We start from the raw sequence: 17,646 nt of genomic DNA on the forward strand, positions 1-17,646 counted from the left end.
ATTGCATTTTTTTTTTTTTTTACTACTAATGGCGGCGATCAGCGATTTTTTTCGTGACTGCGACATTCTGGTGGACACTTCGGACAATTTTGACACATTTTTGGGACAATTGTCATTTTCACAGCAAAAAATGCATTTAAATTGCATTGTTTATTGTGAAAATGACAGTTGCAGTTTGGGAGTTAACCACAGGTGGCGCTGTAGGAGTTAGTGTTCACCTAGTGTGTGTTTACAACTGTAGTGGGGTGTGGCTGTAGGACTGACGTCATCGATCGAGTCTCCCTATAAAAGGAATCACTCGATCGATACGCCACCACAGTGAAGCATACATACGGCTCTCCCCGTTCTTCAGCTCCGGGGAGCGATCGCAACGGAGCGACTATAAACGAATAGCCGCTCCGTCGTCCCGGATCGCTCCCCGAGGGAATCCGACTGCCGCATGTAGCGGACCCCTGACCCACGGAAAGGCAGGGACGTACAGGTACGCCAATGTGCCTGTACGTGCCATTCTGCCGACGTATATGTACATGCGGCGGTCGGGAAGCGGTTAAAGTGATGCTCCAGCCAAAACTTCTTATTCTTATGCCGCATACACACGACCATTTTTCGGGTTCTAAAAAATGAAGTTTTTTTTTAATGTCATTAAAAACGATCGTGTGTGGGCTCCAGAGCATTTTTCATCTAAAAAATGGGCATTAAAAATTTCGAACATGCTCTATTTTTTCACTACGTTTTTAACGTTGTCATTTTTAAGGTTGTAAAAATGGTCGTGTGTGTGGTTTAACGACATGAAAAAAACGCGCATGCTCAGAAGCAAGATATGAGACGGGTAGCACTCGTTCTGGTAAAACTAGCGTTCGTAATGAAGTAAGCACATTCATCACGCAGTAACAGACTGAAAAGCGCAAATTGTCTTTTACTAACACAATATCAGCAAAGGCAGCCCCAAGGGTGGCGCCATCCGAATGGAACTTCCCCTTTATAGTGCCGTTGTACATGTTGTACGTCACCGTTAAGAATGAGCTGAACACCCCCCTGTTCGGTTCGTATCAGAACTTGCGAACACACCAAATGTTCGTGTGAACTTTAGAACCCCGTTAAAGTCTATGGGACTCGAACATTTGAAATCTAAAGTGTTAATTTTAAAGGCTAATATGCAAGTTATTGTCCTAAAAAGGACCCGGGTCCTGTCCCAGGAAACATGTATCAATGCAAAAAAAGTTTTAAAAACGTCCGTTTTTTCAGGAGCAGTGAATTTAATAATGCTAAAAGTGAAACAATAAAAGTGTAATATTACTTTAAATTTCGTACCTAGGGGGGGTGTAAAGTCAGCATGTGAAAAAGCGCATGTTTTCCCAGACCTGAAGGGCCTGGTATGAATATTTGCGGGGAACCCTACGTAATTTTTTTTTTTTTACGGCGGGGTTCCCCTTAATATCCATTCCAGACCTGAAGGGCCTGGTAATTCAATTTGGGAGACCCCCACACATTTTTTTTTTCTTTATGAATGAATCATCTCTGTAATTGCCAGAGCCGACAATTCATTAGAGCCGCAAAGCCAGTTTTAAATGCCTTTTTTTCTTTCAGAAATGACACTTTGTGCAGGGACAGTTCTATGTACGGGAAACATGCGCTTTTTCACATGCTGACTTTACACCCCCCCTAGGTACGAAATTAAAAGTAATATTACACTTTTATTGTTTCACTTTTAGCATTACTAAATTCACTGCTCCTGAAAAAACGGCCGTTTTTAAAACTTTTTTTTGCATTGATAAATGTTTCCTGGGACAGGACCCAGGTCCCCAAACACTTTTTAGGACAATAAATTGCATATTAGCCTTTAAAATTAACACTTTAGATTTCTCCCATAGACTTTAACAGGGTGTTCCGCGGCTTTTCGAATTTGCCGCGAACACCCCTAATTGTTCGTTGTTCGCCGAACAGGCAATGTTCGAGTCGAACATGAGTTCGACTCGAACTCGAAGCTCATCCCTAGTCACCGTGCTTTGCTAGAGCATTTTTTTTTTCACGATCGTGTGTAGGCAAGGCCGTTTTAATGATCGGGTTAAAAAAAAAAAAATTCTAGACCCTTAAAAACACAATTTTTTAGAACATGAAAAATGGTCGTGTGTACGCGGCATAACATTGGATAGATTGGAGGAGACTTAGAGCCCTGTTAGGCTTAGTTTGCTGTTCATACCCTTCTGCTGGATAGCTCTAACCTCACTCTTTGTCCTGTTGATTATTGTCACTAGGAGAGTTCTATAATAAAGGGGATTCCAGAGTTTTATGGCTGATGTTTGGTATAGGTCCAAGTAGGAATAGGGTCACTCGGAGCCATGCTGTATTTTTGTAAACTCCACTACAGCTGATATCTTTGTCATGATGAGAATAAAAAATGACGGGCTACCCTCGGTCAGGGGGGAATGTCTGGTTCGGGGGTCAGGTCATCACGTATGTCAATCTCCAGGCCCTTTCCCACGACGAAGTTGTGCAGCATGCAACATGCACCGATGATCTGGCACACAAAGTTTGGGGAATACAACAGGGTCCCCCCGGACTTATCCAGGCATCGGAAACGGGACTTCAGGAGGCCAAAGGTGCGTTCCACCACTCCACGGGTACGTGTGTGTGCATCATTGTATCTTTGCTCTCCTGGGGTTTCAGGATTCCAGAATGGAGTCATGAGATGGCCCAAGTGCATATGCATAGTCACCTGGAAGGGAAAAGACAGGAGGATGTTAGTCGTGCATGTGCTCCTCCTGATGTCTGCATCATGGGGTAGGACAGTCATGAAAGTGGGGTGTATTTCCGCACCAACTGTGATAAGCAAAATTATTGTGTATAACAAAATTACTTATAATACCAAGCAGCTCCTCTGAAAACAAAATATATATGAATATATACTGTGCAATTGAATAGAAATGTGGAAGAGGGTGCTAGTGAGATAAAGCACCTATTGTGAATGATTCCTAGCAATTAAGACACCCTCACTAGGAGGATCCCAAATGGCAGGATGATACCAATAAATTAAACACTCAAATATATAAGAAACCAACATTCACCAAATCTCTCCCAAGAGATGTCCGGTGGGTGCACAATTACAATAAATATAAATCCGTGAGATAATGATATGCAACAAGCTAATATACAAAATAATAAATATAAAAAGTGAAAACAATTGCTGTGCAAAACAAGGGTGTGTGTCTCTTGATTGACACAATAGATAAACACAGTTCATAAGAAATCGCCTTCACAGGATACTTAAATTAGTGTTCATGCAATCAATCCTGGTGATACTGCAGCCACCACCATCTAATAGAAACTTCACCCGATTTGCTCTTTACAGGGGATGCGCTTACCAGATTTTGTGGACCACTTTATTGAAAAAGTAGGTCTGCCAGGCTGAACAGGTTACAGTGCCTGTACACTATTCACCACATACTGCAACTGCCACGATATTTGTACCCATGGTAGGACAGTCATGCCTGACTCCCATGTCACTCACCAACCAGCCAGCTGTCCCCATACACATTTTGTTCGAATTCTGTTGGGATGGGGCTTTGACGGAATATGTAGCTGTCGTGGCTGGACCCTGGGTGTTTGGCACGGACATGCCATATGAGGCATTGGGCATCGGCTATCACCTGTACGTTGATGGAATGCCAGTGCTTCCGATTGTGGTATATGTGCTCTGTGTCACGGGGGGGCCGTAGTGCCACATGTGTGCAATCAATGGCCCCCATGGTGCGTGGGAATCCTGCAATTCTGTAGAAATCACACATTGCCTTCAACCGCAGATGCTCCTGGGTGGGTTTGACAATGTAGTGGGCCATGCGTCTGAGGATTGCGGGGACAACCTGGTGCACACATCTGCTAATGGGGGATTGTGCCATCCCAGCCACAACTCCACTTGTACGATGGAACGAGCCACTGGCAAGGAAATGGAGTGTTGCCAGTACTTTGACCAGTGGCTCCACTGCTTGTAAGCGGTGTGTTTGACTGGTGATGTCATCTTTCAGGGTTCTGGTTAATTCCAGGATGGCAGCAGGGCTGAATCTGAAGATGCGATACACCTCCGAAGCCCCCATGCCAGACGTTTAGGCGCGGTCGGTATATACGCACCCGCGCCCTCCTCCTTCTACGCGCATGTAAAGCCAGTAGTATAGCTATGACCATGGATGCCCCTGGCATGTTGGCATACAGATTGTTGTCCTGCAAGTGTGGATGCTCAGCTCGTCCCTAACGGTGCTGCTGAAGCTGCTCTCCAGCTGACCTGCACAAGTCTGGTGCAAAGTTACAGCTGCTTTTATGAGGGGTAACTTTAGGCCGGACGTATAACTTATGCGTGGCGCGTAGCCCACGTCGGGCGCACGTACGTTCATGGATCGCGTATCTCCCTCATTTGCATATTTGAATAGAAAAACAATGGTGTGTCCAGCGTATATATGCGCCCACGATGCGCCGGTGCAGGAAAATTACGTCGGTCGGAAAAAGCCTTTTTCAGGCGTATCTCGTTTTGTGGATACGGCCCATAGTTACACTGGCGTATATATACACTTACGCCGCGCATCTCGAGATACGCCGGCGTAAGTGCTTTGTGGATCTGCCCCAATAGATGTATGTTATTAGATGGGGGGCAGGCGGAATGATTGACAAGAGAGGTCTGAAGAGGGAACTCATACTTACCAATGGGCTGAAATGAATTGCCAAACGCTGGATAGGATGGCGGCCGTGTAGTGCATTCAGCTTGGGAGCTGAGGAGACGGAGCAAACAAAAGCGACAACAGGGAAAGATCCGGAGGATCAGCATGGTCTGGATGGAGGTATTTCTCACTGCAGTCTCCACTAGGCCCCTTGTGATCATGTCTAGATGCACTACACGACCGCTATCCTGATATCCAGCGTTTTACAAATGACTTTGTAAAATCGTATGGCCCTAGACATGATTTTAGCTAACAAGGTGGGTGTATGTGAAATGTTACCTGGGGACAGTATTTTGGGTGATAACACATTTGTACTCAGGCATAGCAATTTTGTTTCTGCTTATATTGGTTACGATAATGTTTTGTTGTATTCTGCCCTGCATAAAGAAGCTGTTAGGAAAAGCAGCTGAAGAGGTAACTCATACTTTTTTGAATTTAGGTGATATTGGAGATCCAATGAAGGAGGAAGAAGAGGGACCGTATCCTCCATTACAGTCCTTACCTGTTAAAAACACATACAATATTCTCAAGTGAGGGAAATAATAGTGTTTAACCGCCTCCTGAAGTTTCGTTGAAGAAGGACTACGGATAAGCCCTGTCTGGATGCTATGCAAAATACAAAAGAGTTGCCAGTAGGGTGGCCAAGCACAGGGACAAAGAGAGCATAGGGACAGTACTGATCAAATAGTCATTTTAAGGGGGGACTGTGATGGAGTTAAAATAAAATGATTATTTTGTGTTATGCTACTTTTTACTAAAACCAATCAAATGTTGCTTTTCTTTCCTTATATTGTTTTATTTGTTTTATTTATTTTATTTCTTGATCTATATATATATATATATATATATATATATATATATATATATATATATATATATATATATATATATATATAGATAGATAGATAGATAGATAGATAGATAGATAGATAGATAGATAGATAGAGATAGATAGATAGATGCATATGTATGTGTGAGTGTATTAGAATATTATTTTCCTTAAAAAGTCATTATAGAGTTAAACCTTGGCCAGGAAGTAAGAGTGAAAACAGATGTCTCCAAACCCCTCCCTTATACTTTTTACTCCAAAACCTCCTCCATCGAAGAAACAAAGATGGCCCCTGAGTCTGAGTGGACTAAGCCAATCAAATGTGCTCTTGTGAATGATGTCATTCTGTCTATAAAGCTATGGTAATAAAGGGTTCGGTCTCGCTTGACGGTCAGACACAGAAGCAAGCAGATCGTTCTTGTCTTTCTGCCTGCTTTTCCCCCTCTGCGGTGCCACCAACAACCCCTGTCTCCATCCCCCACCCTCTGCGATGCATCCATCCTCCTCTGCAGTGCCACCTTTGCCCCTTGTCTCCAATCACCCCTTGCCTCCAATCACCTCTGTGCTGCCACCGCAGCCACAATCACCCCCTGCCTCCAATCTCCCCCTGCCTCCATTAACCCATTTAGGGATGTCCTAAAACATCACTCGCTGGTGCCGCGTAGCACAGCCTCTGTGAAATCCGTCGGCCGAATACAGCATATGCTCGGCTCGGCTCGTCAAGCTCCGGGAACTGCGCATGTGCAGATCCAAGCAGAACCCATTTAAGATATCCAGAGTTTGTCTTGCTCCAGGAATGCTGTCTCATGAATTAAATTTGTAAAAGATAATGTTTTACATATAACACAGTTTAAAACTTAAAAATCTTTAGTTATTTTTCTAATGCTGTCTTTAAACCATAATAATCTTCCTTTTAAAGGGGAACTGAATTCCTATTGTGAAAAAGTGCAGTGTACATCCCAGCTCATTATAAGCCATTCCCAAAATGAACGAGGTGCCAAGAATGATGTAACTCATATGCAAGTGTATTGGAGTTATATTGTCAATGACTGACCATTGGCTGAAGAGAACCATTATACGACCTGAAAGAAGCAAAGAGGGCGATGACAGCATTTAATATAGAGCAGCAACTGGAGCCTGGTCACTGTACTTCCTATTTGCCAGATTATTGTGCTCTCTCCAGACAGTATTTTGCTTTTGTCTTTCCTGCTGCCGTCCATATCTTTAATATCACTCATTACTGACCCTTGGCTTGCTCCTCGACTATGCTTCAGCTTGATCTTAACCTGCAAGTACATGTTACCGACCTTTTGACTTGTTGGCTAACTACGCTTCTGTTTAATACCTATCTGCTGTATCTACTGGACCCTAGTTTGCTCACCTCTTGGTGGGGCTATCCTGAGGACAGTGACCTGGCCATCTCCACCATCAGTAACTCTGGTGAAAACCGGTTAGTACTTAGACTCTGCACCTCAGATGAGCCTGCATTATTTGCCAGGGAGACTTTTTTTTAAATACCAATCTTGCTGGTCTGTGGGAGTCCCCCTACTGCTATAGCTACTGGTCTCCTAGTCTGACCCCAGACCGTGACAATATTTGCCTGAACAAAAAAAAATATATATATATATTTTATCTTATCCTGACCATACGAAATAAGGGAAATAGATATACAAACACTTTTTCCATGTAACTATCCAGCCACTGGTTCATAAGTGAACCTGCAATCAGATTGCTAATGCTCCTACAAATTGCTAGACACATATGTTAGTATATGGTAAAAATAAAACGTGCCTACTGTATTTTTAAAAAAAAACAGGCAATTACTATGCTGTTTTGATGTACAGAAATTTCTTTTTTCCCTAAGCAAAATTAAAGTGGTTGTAAACCCATTACAACCACTTTAACCTACAGGTAAGCCTAGATTAAAGCTTACCTGTAGGTGGAATAAATATCTCCCAAACCTAAAAGGATTAGGAGATATTTGCAGAAATAGCGGCACCGAAGTCTACGGTGCAGTCTGGGCGTGCCGCTTGTAACGGCAATCATGTCATAAGTGGCGGCACCCATGCGCATGCGCGGGAGTGACGTCATCGTGGCTCCGGCCAGTCACAGCGCTGGAGCCGCGATACCAGGAAGTCACACAGGGAGAGATGGTGGCGTCGGAGGAGGTGAACGATAACCGCTGCGGAGGCTTTGATCTCAGGTAAGTAATTCATAATGAGCTAGTATGCTATGCTATGCATACTAGCTGATTATGCCTTTGCCTTGCAGGGTGAATTTCTTTTTTCGGAGAGGGTTTACTTCCTCTTTAAATGTCCTCAGTGTCATGTTGTATCTGGCCTAATTAATTTCTGACTAAGTATCTTTAGACAGCTGAGATTAAGCCCGCAACCCGACCCCTAAAAAATAAGTCTAAGACCCCTTTCATGCTGGAGTGCTTTGCCGGCACTATAATGCTAAATATAGTGCCTGCAAAGTGCCCTGAAACAACCGCTGCTGTCTCTCCAGTGTTAAAGCCCCATGCGTGCAGGGGGGGAACTGATCACCGCCATCCGTCCCCCATGGGGCGGGGGGGAGCACTGACCGCCATCGTTCGTCTTCCACGGAGGGGTCAAGTTTGTTTGCCGCCCCCCAAATTAAGCACCAGCCGCCACTGGTTTTAGAAATGTGTTACAAAAGTTTTACAGCTTCAGGAGTTTTTGTTTAGCCAATGGAAAGCACTAGGGGGAGGAGAGGGAGAAAAAATTAGGGGTGGAGAGCTGCTATCTAAGGCCTCGTACACACGACCAGTTTCCTCGGCAGAATTCAGCTTCCGACCGAGTTTCTGGCTGAATTCTGCCGAGGAAACTGGCCGTGTGTACACTTTCGGCCGAGGAAGCCGACGAGGAGCTCGGCGAGGAAATAGAGAACATGTTCTCTATTTCCTCGTTGTTCTATGGGAGAACTCGTCCCGCCGAGCTCCTCGGCGGCTTCAGTGCAGAACTGGCCGAGGAACTCGATGTGTTTGGCACGTCGAGTTCATCGGCCGTGTGTACGAGGCTTAAGGATTTTACAAGTGTGTTTGTGTTCAAGTCAGGCGTTTCCATTGAAGTCTATGGTGCCAAAAATGCTTGTAATCTGCCAAAAAGAAGCTCATGTACTTTTTTGAGCTTCAGGTGTTTTGCTTCAGGTGACAGAATGCTCATATGTGAACAGGGGCCATTAAAATGAACCGGATTTTGCTTGTTGGGCGTTTTGGAGCTTCAGAGCCAAGCGTTTTACAAGCTGAAAAACACAGGTGTGAACAGGGCCTTCAGAATTCATGGCTGTCCTCTTTAGAACCTACATACAGTGAGGAAAATAAGTATTTGAACACCCTGCTATTTTGCAAGTTCTCCCACTTGGAAATCATGGAGGGGTCTGAAATTGTTATCGTAGGTGCATGTCCACTGTGAGAGACATAATCAAAAAAAAAAATCCAGAAATCACAATGTATGATTTTTTTAACTATTTTTTTGTATGATACAGCTGCAAATAAGTATTTGAACACCTGAGAAAATCAATGTTAATATTTGGTACAGTAGCCTTTGTTTGCAATTACAGAGGTCAAACGTTTCTTGTAGTTTTTCACCAGGTTTGCACACACTGGAGGAGGGATTTTGGCCCACTCCTCCACACAGATCTTCTCTAGATCAGTCAGGTTTCTGGGCTGTCGCTGAGAAACACGGAGTTTGAGCTCCCTCCAAAGATTCTCTATTGGGTTTAGGTCTGGAGACTGGCTAGGCCACGCCAGAACCTTGATATGCTTCTTACAGAGCCACTCCTTGGTTATCCTGGCTGTGTGCTTCGGGTCATTGTTATGTTGGAAGACCCAGCCTCGACCCATCTTCAAAGCTCTAACTGAGGGAAGGAGGTTGTTGCCCAAAATCTCGCAATACATGGCCCCGGTCATCCTCTCCTTAATACAGTGCAGTCGCCCTGTCCCATGTGCCGAAAAACACCCCCAAAGCATGATGCTACCACCCCTATGCTTCACAGTAGGGATGGTGTTCTTGGGATGGTACTCATCATTCTTCTTCCTCCAAACACGGTTAGTGGAATTATGACCAAAAAGTTCTATTTTGGTCTCATCTGACCACATGACTTTCTCCCATGACTCCTCTGGATCATCCAAATGGTCATTGGCAAACTTAAGACGGGCCTTGACATGTGCTGGTTTAAGCAGGGGAACCTTCCGTGCCATGCATGATTTCAAACCATGACGTCTTAGTGTATTACCAACAGTAACCTTGGAAACGGTGGTCCCAGCTCTTTTCAGGTCATTGACCAGCTCCTCCCGTGTAGTCCTGGGCTGATTTCTCACCTTTCTTAGGATCATTGAGACCCCACGAGGTGAGATTTTGCATGGAGCCCCAGTCCGAGGGAGATTGACAGTCATGTTTAGCTTCTTCCATTTTCTAATGATTGCTCCAACAGTGGACCTTTTTTCACCACGCTGCTTGGCAATTTCCCCGTAGCCCTTTCCAGCCTTGTGGAGGTGTACAATTTTGTCTCTAGTGTCTTTGGACAGCTCTTTGGTCTTGGCCATGTTAGTAGTTGGATTCTTACTGATTGTATGGGGTGGACAGGTGTCTTTATGCAGCTAATGACCTCAAACAGGTGCATCTAATTTAGGATAATAAATGGAGTGGAGGTGGACATTTTAAAGGCAGACTAACAGGTCTTTGAGGGTCAGAATTCTAGCTGATAGACAGGTGTTCAAATACTTATTTGCAGCTGTATCATACAAATAAATAGTTAAAAAATCATAAATTGTGATTTCTGGAATTTTTTTTTTTGATTATGTCTCTCACAGTGGACATGCACCTACGATGAAAATTTTTAGACTTCTCCGTGATTTCCAAGTGGGAGAACTTGCAAAATAGCAGGGTGTTCAAATACTTATTTTCCTCACTGTATGTTTCACCACTAGAATCTATGTCTGGTGGAGATCGAGTGTTGGTAAAATAGCCTTCTCATTTGTGTTAATGGCAATGTGGATAATCTTTTGCAGTGGCATGGTGGTACTGGTGACTTTAATTATAGCAATTGCTGGAGTTTGTTAAAGTGGTTGTATACCCCTTTTGACTACTTCTACCAATAGGTAAGCCTAGATTAAGGCTTAAAGCGGTTGTAAACCGCATATATAATTTTTTTTTTTTTAAACCTGCAAGGCAAAAGGCATAATCAGCTAGTATGCATCGCATACTAGCTGATTATGAAATACTTACCTTGAAACGAGGTGTGTAGCACTTACCTGGTCCACGACGAGTGAGATGTCATCTTGCTCTGGCGTGTCTTCCGGGTATCGCCGCTCCAGCGCTGTGATTGGCTGGAGCGGCGATGACGTCACTCCCGCCGTGCGCGCGGGAGATTTAAACGCGGCAAGGTCCGGCGGCTGCCGGTCCTTTCGCCGTGGACCCCCCTGCGCATGCGGCGCATTGCGAGGGGAATATCTCCTAAACCGTACAGGTTTAGGAGATATTCTTTATACCTACAGGTAAGCCGTATTATAGGCTTACCTGTAGGTAAAAGTGAAAAATAAAGGTTTACAACCACTTTAACTATAGTTAGTGGAAATATCTCCTAAACGTGCGCCATTTAGGAGATATTTCACTTGTAGTCTGCCAAAAATGTTAACGGCACAAGCACGGGGAAGAAACAAGTGGCGTTTCTTCCCCAGCCTGTGCCGTAAATGGCGGCTCTCGTGCGTATGCGCGGGAGTGACGCCACGCTCCGGCGAATCACAGAGCCGGAGTCCGCAGCCCGGAAAGGAAGAGGGGACAGAAGATGGACACTGCCTACACAGGGGACATCGCTGGATTCTTTTGCAGGTAAGTTGCACATAATGGGCTTGTATGTGATGCATACTAGCCCATTATGCTTTTCATTTACAGGCTTTGCAGCAGGCTAGAGGAAGTAAAACCCATCAGGGTTTACTTCCTCTTTAAGAAATCATCTATTATGTCATTTATCGGTACAAGAATGGTTGTCACTTTTTTCCTGGTTTTATGAAAGTGTTTCTGACAGTGGTCACTGGTTTGGGCCACTGTATGTCTTGCTTTTTGGTTGTATAACTGTAAAAAACAATTTTCAATTAAAAAAATATGATGCAAAAAAAAAAAATGTAATTTATGTTTGTTTGATAAGTGCAAAAAAATAAATACATGAAGGGAACAATGATTTACGAGTGCTACCTATTGCACCAGGTGCTTTGCCCTGGATGACAATATTTATGTATGTATTGCAGGTTCATGTAACTTTCATACCCTATACCAGGGGTGTCCAAACTTTTTTCAAAGAGGGCCAGATTTGATGAAGTGAACATGCGTGAGGGCCGACCATTTTGCCTGACATTCTTTGAACCATTAAAATTAAATTCAAATTAACTAATTAACGGCCCAACAAGAATTCTCATGCCTTTGTGGCTGTGTGTGTTGATTTGGATTTATTTGGATATAACGTATTTATCGGCGTATAACATGCACAGGCTTATAACACCCACCTTCACTTTAAGAGGGAAGTTTCAGGAAAAAAAATATATTTCAAATAAAGAACTGTGAAGCAAAATATGGGTCACTGCCCATCAATACAGCCTAATCAGTGCCCATCTGCAGCCTCACCAATGCCATGAATGCAGCCTCTGAATGCAGCCTCATTATTGCCATGAATGCAGACTCACCATTGCCATGAATGCAGACTCACCATTGCCATGAATACAGACTCACCATTGCCATGAATGCAGCCTCTGAATGCAGCATCACTATTGCCATAAATGCAGCCTCACCATTGACATGAATGCAGCCCCACCATTGACATGAATGCAGCCTCTGAATGCGCTGCGCTCAGGGATTCGTTGGGGGCTACAAAAGAGATATATATCCAAATTACCAGTGGGGTCGCATTAAACCGAAACGCGGGCCTCAATTGGCCCCGGGCCTGACTTTGGACATGCCTGCCCTATACTGTGAAGGCACCAGACCCTAAGAAGGGGTGGAAAAGTTGGTGAGCGTGGGCCGTATAAGAGCACGGATTGCAGTGATCACGGAACATTATAAGAGCACAAAGCACTTCTAAAATCACTCAGCACTTGGCAATAAGGATTTGTCCATTTCCTATAAGGACATTATATTGCACAATTTTATATGTAAAGGGATAACATAGGCACCTCAATAGAATAGGGATTTTAGGTTATGTCTGCACATTTTTTATATTTTTTTATATTTAGCAGTGTTTGCACAAGCACATTAAAACTTTGGTTTGCATAGCACTGTGGTATATTTATTATTTATATATATATGTTTTCTATATTTTATTTATTTATTTTCAAAAAGTTGTATTTTATGGTATACCTTTGTGTGAATATTTCAGTAGTTTACACAGGCACACTGGCACTTAGGAGTATCTACCAGTTTGTGCACATTTTTGCACACTGTTTTTTGCATAATGCACCTTAATATAGGCTCCATAAGGCCCCATAGGACCAGCGCCAACTCTGCTTTCTTTTTTCTTCTCAACACTAGCTTAAAGGAACCTATTTCGAAAATAAAAAAAACAAACCTTTACAACCCCTTTAATGTTGATTAATGTAAAGTTATGCACTTGGGGGCTAAGAATATTCATGCATCATAAGGGACCCATATAGTGAACTTGGTGTTGAGTTATTCACTTTAGGATCATCACAAACGACAAGGAGGCACTCTTTACATCTAGAGGAAAAGAGATTTCATCTCCACATACAGAAATATTTCTTTACAGTAAGAGCTGTGAAAATGTGTAATAGACTCCCTCAAAAGGTGGTTCTAGACGGCACAGTAGATTACTTAAAAAAAGGCCTGGATTCTTTCCTAAATGTACATAATAAAACTGGGTACTAACATTTATAAGTAAAGTAGATCAGGAAATATCCGATTGCCTCTCGGGGGATCAGGAAGGAATTTTTTCCCCTGCTGTAGCCAATAGGATCATGCTGTGCTGGGGATTTTCACCTTCCTCTGGTCAACTGTGTGTATAGGATTGTGTATATGGGATTGTTCATTTATTTATTTTATTGGTTGAACTAGATGGAAGTGTCTTTTTCAACCTGACAAATTATGTAAAAATGTAACATACATATAGTACATATGACCTAACTATAGGGTGAAGTTGAATGTGGTATGTGGATTGCGCTCCCCTAGTGGTTGATCTATCGCCAACTACTTCTGGGCAATGGTTTTAGTTATTAATCCCAATACATATCACCTCCATTTGACAATACATCGAATAAATATAAATGTGTATAAATATGTGCCAGGTGCCAAGTGCTTATATACAGATATTCTTTTCAGAAAAATTGCACAAAAAAAAACAACACAAAAAAACACAAAAAACTTGCATATATATGCTATACACTTATAAAATAAAGCTCTTATAAAGCATGTATTTCCCTATGCCAGATTCAAAGGATCACTAACTCAAAAACAAACAAATATTATATTATCCACCTAGAAATGTGAAATATATATATATATATATATATATATGGAAAAAAATATAGAAAAAATATATATGGAAAAAAATATATATGTGATAGTTAGAGGATTTCTAATTCTGTCCTCTTCTCATTAAAGTCCCAATATAGTCCCAATATACTAATCAGGTGCTTATATGAATGCTTCTCCCATGAGATATTATAACTAGTGCTGTCAAGCGATTAAAATTTCTAATCGCGATTAATCGCATTAATGTCATAGTTAACTCACGATTAATCGCATTTAATCAAATTGAAAAGTGAATCGGCTTGCTTTTTGCAAATGTTTATTGAAAACAAAATTGGCATATAATGTAGTGTTCAAAACTAACATTAACACTTGGAGCAAATAAGCTCTCACACAATGTAACACTGTCCATTAATAAAAAAGTGAAAAATACTTTGTCACACAAACAGCCCCTTTCTAAGGGATCAAAACAGGGCGATACAAAATCAAATTACAAAGTGTACATGTAAGGTAAACTAGGACTCAGCCTATAGTGCAATTAAACCATGGCTCATCAACTCAGCCTCTTATTTCAGAAAGTATGAACAGTAACGGTAACCAATAAAATGTAAGCATACTACTTCTTTGCTTTGAGCCAGTTACTCAAACACACAAGCCTGTTGACATTTTCAGACAACAGGGAAGCTCGCTTCTTTTGTACAACATGCCCAGACAGTGAAAACAACCTTTCAGAAGGTACTGATGTGGCTGGTGTTGCTAAGTACTTGCGTGCAAGGCGGGCCATTTCACTGTGTGCCCCTTCATGTGTGGACCACCATTCCTGGGGACAGTCATCCATGCCAGTAAGAGGCTCTGACTTGTAGCGCCTCAGACATTGGTCAATACTGTCCTCCTCTTCATCAGACGAAGACTCGTTTGTAAGCATAAGTGTTGGTTTCTTTGTAGGAGGCTCAGGCGTGACTTTGTTATCCGGCTGTGCAGGCCTCTCCCTTACCATCTCCTGGAGCAAGGCGCGGATCGTACCCCACACCTCAGCCCTGTCAGGTTTGCTCAGACACTTGAGATCCTTAAACCTTGAAATGAAATGAAATGCAACTTTAATACAAGTACAGGTGCGGGTATAACAAAATTGCGACAATACCCCTATCTCATTGCTATCTGACCTTGGGTCAAGTGCTGTCGCAACTCTCAGCCACGTGATGTTGGTCTTCTCCTTGCGACCCTCCATGTCTGCTGCGAAGGTTCCCTTGAACTTGATCGTGTAAGCTGGATCATCCTCAGTAACCTCCATCACTCGTGACAGATGACACAACGCTGGCAGCACCACTGAGCAAGACACAAACTTCTCTCCTCCCAGGAGTTCAGAAACATACCTGCAATAATATAGAGATTCACTTTTGTGGGGAACTAGTTAGGCCTACTGTAATTCTCTCACCCACTCACCACACTCACACACTCTCTAATCTTTCACACATGCATAGCCTACCTGCACGCACATATACCATAGTTGCCAACATTTGTCCTGAGACACTTTGCAGCACAGCTATTAATTAATTACCACACTCACTTCCCCGAAGCTCCACCCACTACGCATAATGTTCGCCAGGCGAAGATTATGCGGAGTGGGTGGAGCTTCGGAGAAGTCAGTGTGGTAATTAATTAATAGCTGTGCTGCAAAGTGTCCCTGGAAATTTTTAAATAATGTTGGCAAGTATGATATACACACACCCAATCATTAATGTTACTGCTCTGACACAGACCTACTTTGATTTAACAAACAGATATACAAACGACACGGATACACAATGAATTACCTGCAGTGCTCCAGCACAGCCTCGAGCTTCTTCAGTTTCTCCAGCTCAGTAACTGTTGGCATGGCGATGTTGGTTGTGTGCAGGGCCAGTGCATCTTTCAGTGGTTCAGCATTCCGCTGAACACGCTTGATCATTTCCAGGGTACTATTCCATCTGGTTGACACTTCCTGTGCGAGTGACTCTTTCTTCTTATTATGTGTGACTTGTTGTTGCTCGAGCTCCGCTTGGTTTGCAGGGCTGTGCTTAAAATGTCCCACGACCTTTCTGCATTTTGCCAATGCGCTGTCAAACGGGCTGTTGGTTAGAGAAACCGTGACGGCTCGGTGCACACTGTGTGCGATGCACGGCACGTGCACAAAGGGGAGCTGCCTGGCCGCTGCAATCATGTTGCGTGCACTATCCGTGGTCAGTGAGACAACTTTTTGTTCAATGTCCCACTCTCTAGCTACTTGCATAAAGTGCTCTGCAACAGCATCAGCGAAGTGCCTCTCTTCTGTCTTTAGAACAGTCAAAGCATGAGCTTGAAGTTTCCACTGTGGATCAAAGTAATGCGCTGTGACCCCGAGGTAGTTGTGATTACTTACGGACGTCCAGTAATCACCAGTGAGCGCGACTGCTTTTGTATTGTCCAACGCCTGCTGTACCTTGGCTTTCTCCGTTTCGTACAATTTCTGTACGTTGCTTGTAATGGTGGCTCTCGAAGGCAATTCGTAGGTCCAGTCGTTTGATGCGATGCGAATGATATCAGCTAGACCCTCGTCCTCCACAACATTAACAGGCCTACATGCAGTAGCCACCCATTTAGCTATGGCTGCAGTAAGTTTGTTCTTAGTTGTGGTATCCATGTGCTTCTGTCTGAAAACATCCATTGTCGCCTGGCTTTGACCAGGGAGCGGAGAATTCCCATCAGCTGTGTGCTTGGCCATCAAGTGGTATTTCAGACTGGACGTGCTGCGATGATAGCTCAGTTCACAACCACAAAACCCACAGATCACTTTGGTCTTGTCAATGGAACCATTTGGCAACTTTTTAAAAGTAAACTTTCCATTCAGAATCTTATTGGAATCCATTTCGGCAACCTCGTGTTTCCGTTTCCGGTCTAGCTAGATGTGTGGTGTTGTAGTTCTGAAAAAAAACAATAAAGTTTGTTTGGCCAAAAAGGTTCACCCTTTAAAATTATAAGTTTGATCTATGTTCGTTTTATGAGGTATTGGTCTATATCAGGGGTGGGCAATTATTTTTTCGATGGGGCCACATGAGAAACTAAAAATATTTTGGAGGGCCGGGCCAAAAGGCTAAACTCAATACTGATGCAATTGTATTTCTTTATAAAAAGCAGTAAATATCATTGTTGGAAAACTGGGAGACAGAGGCTGGGGACATGGCACAGGAGGGGGACAGAGGCTGGGGACATGACACAGGAGGGGGACAGAGGCTGGGGACATGACACAGGAGGGGGACAGACGCTGGGGACATGACACAGGAGGGGGACAGACGCTGGGGACATGACACAGGAGGGGGACAGAGGCTGGGGACATGACACAGGAGGGGGACAGACGCTGGGGACATGACACAGGAGGGGGACAGAGGCTGGGGACATGACACAGGAGGGGGACAGAGGCTGGGGACAGGCAGCCACTGTTTAATCAATAACAATTGATTAAACAGTGGCTGCATGTGATGGCACAGTGGCTGCGTGTGATTGGCACAGTGGCTGCGTGTGATTGGCACAGTGGCTGCGTGTGATTGGCACAGTGGCTGCGTTTGATGGGAACAGTGGCTGCATGTGATTGGCACAGTGG

General features: G+C 43.5%; 1 protein-coding gene across 2 annotated transcripts; it reads right to left on the reverse strand.

Annotated features, from left to right (window-relative positions):
• Positions 1 to 14,236: 14,236 nt before the first annotated feature.
• On the reverse strand, positions 14,237 to 17,129 carry LOC120931359 (E3 SUMO-protein ligase ZBED1-like). Of its 2 annotated transcripts, XM_040342716.1 has the most exons (3): positions 15,845 to 17,129; positions 15,194 to 15,403; positions 14,237 to 15,103 (listed from the first exon to the last, which is right to left on the reverse strand). In XM_040342716.1, the coding sequence occupies exons 1-3, from the start codon at positions 16,912 to 16,914 to the stop codon at positions 14,647 to 14,649; spliced, it is 1,737 nt and encodes a 578-aa protein (XP_040198650.1). In that variant the 5' UTR covers positions 16,915 to 17,129; the 3' UTR covers positions 14,237 to 14,646. The 2 variants fall into 2 exon arrangements, with proteins under 2 accessions (XP_040198650.1, XP_040198649.1); XM_040342715.1 differs by having other exon boundaries at positions 14,237 to 15,403.
• Between the last annotated feature and the right edge of the window lie 517 nt (positions 17,130 to 17,646).

The sequence above is a fragment of the Rana temporaria genome, chromosome 3 (assembly GCF_905171775.1).
Source record: "Rana temporaria chromosome 3, aRanTem1.1, whole genome shotgun sequence".
Taxonomy (NCBI): Eukaryota; Metazoa; Chordata; class Amphibia; order Anura; family Ranidae; genus Rana; species Rana temporaria.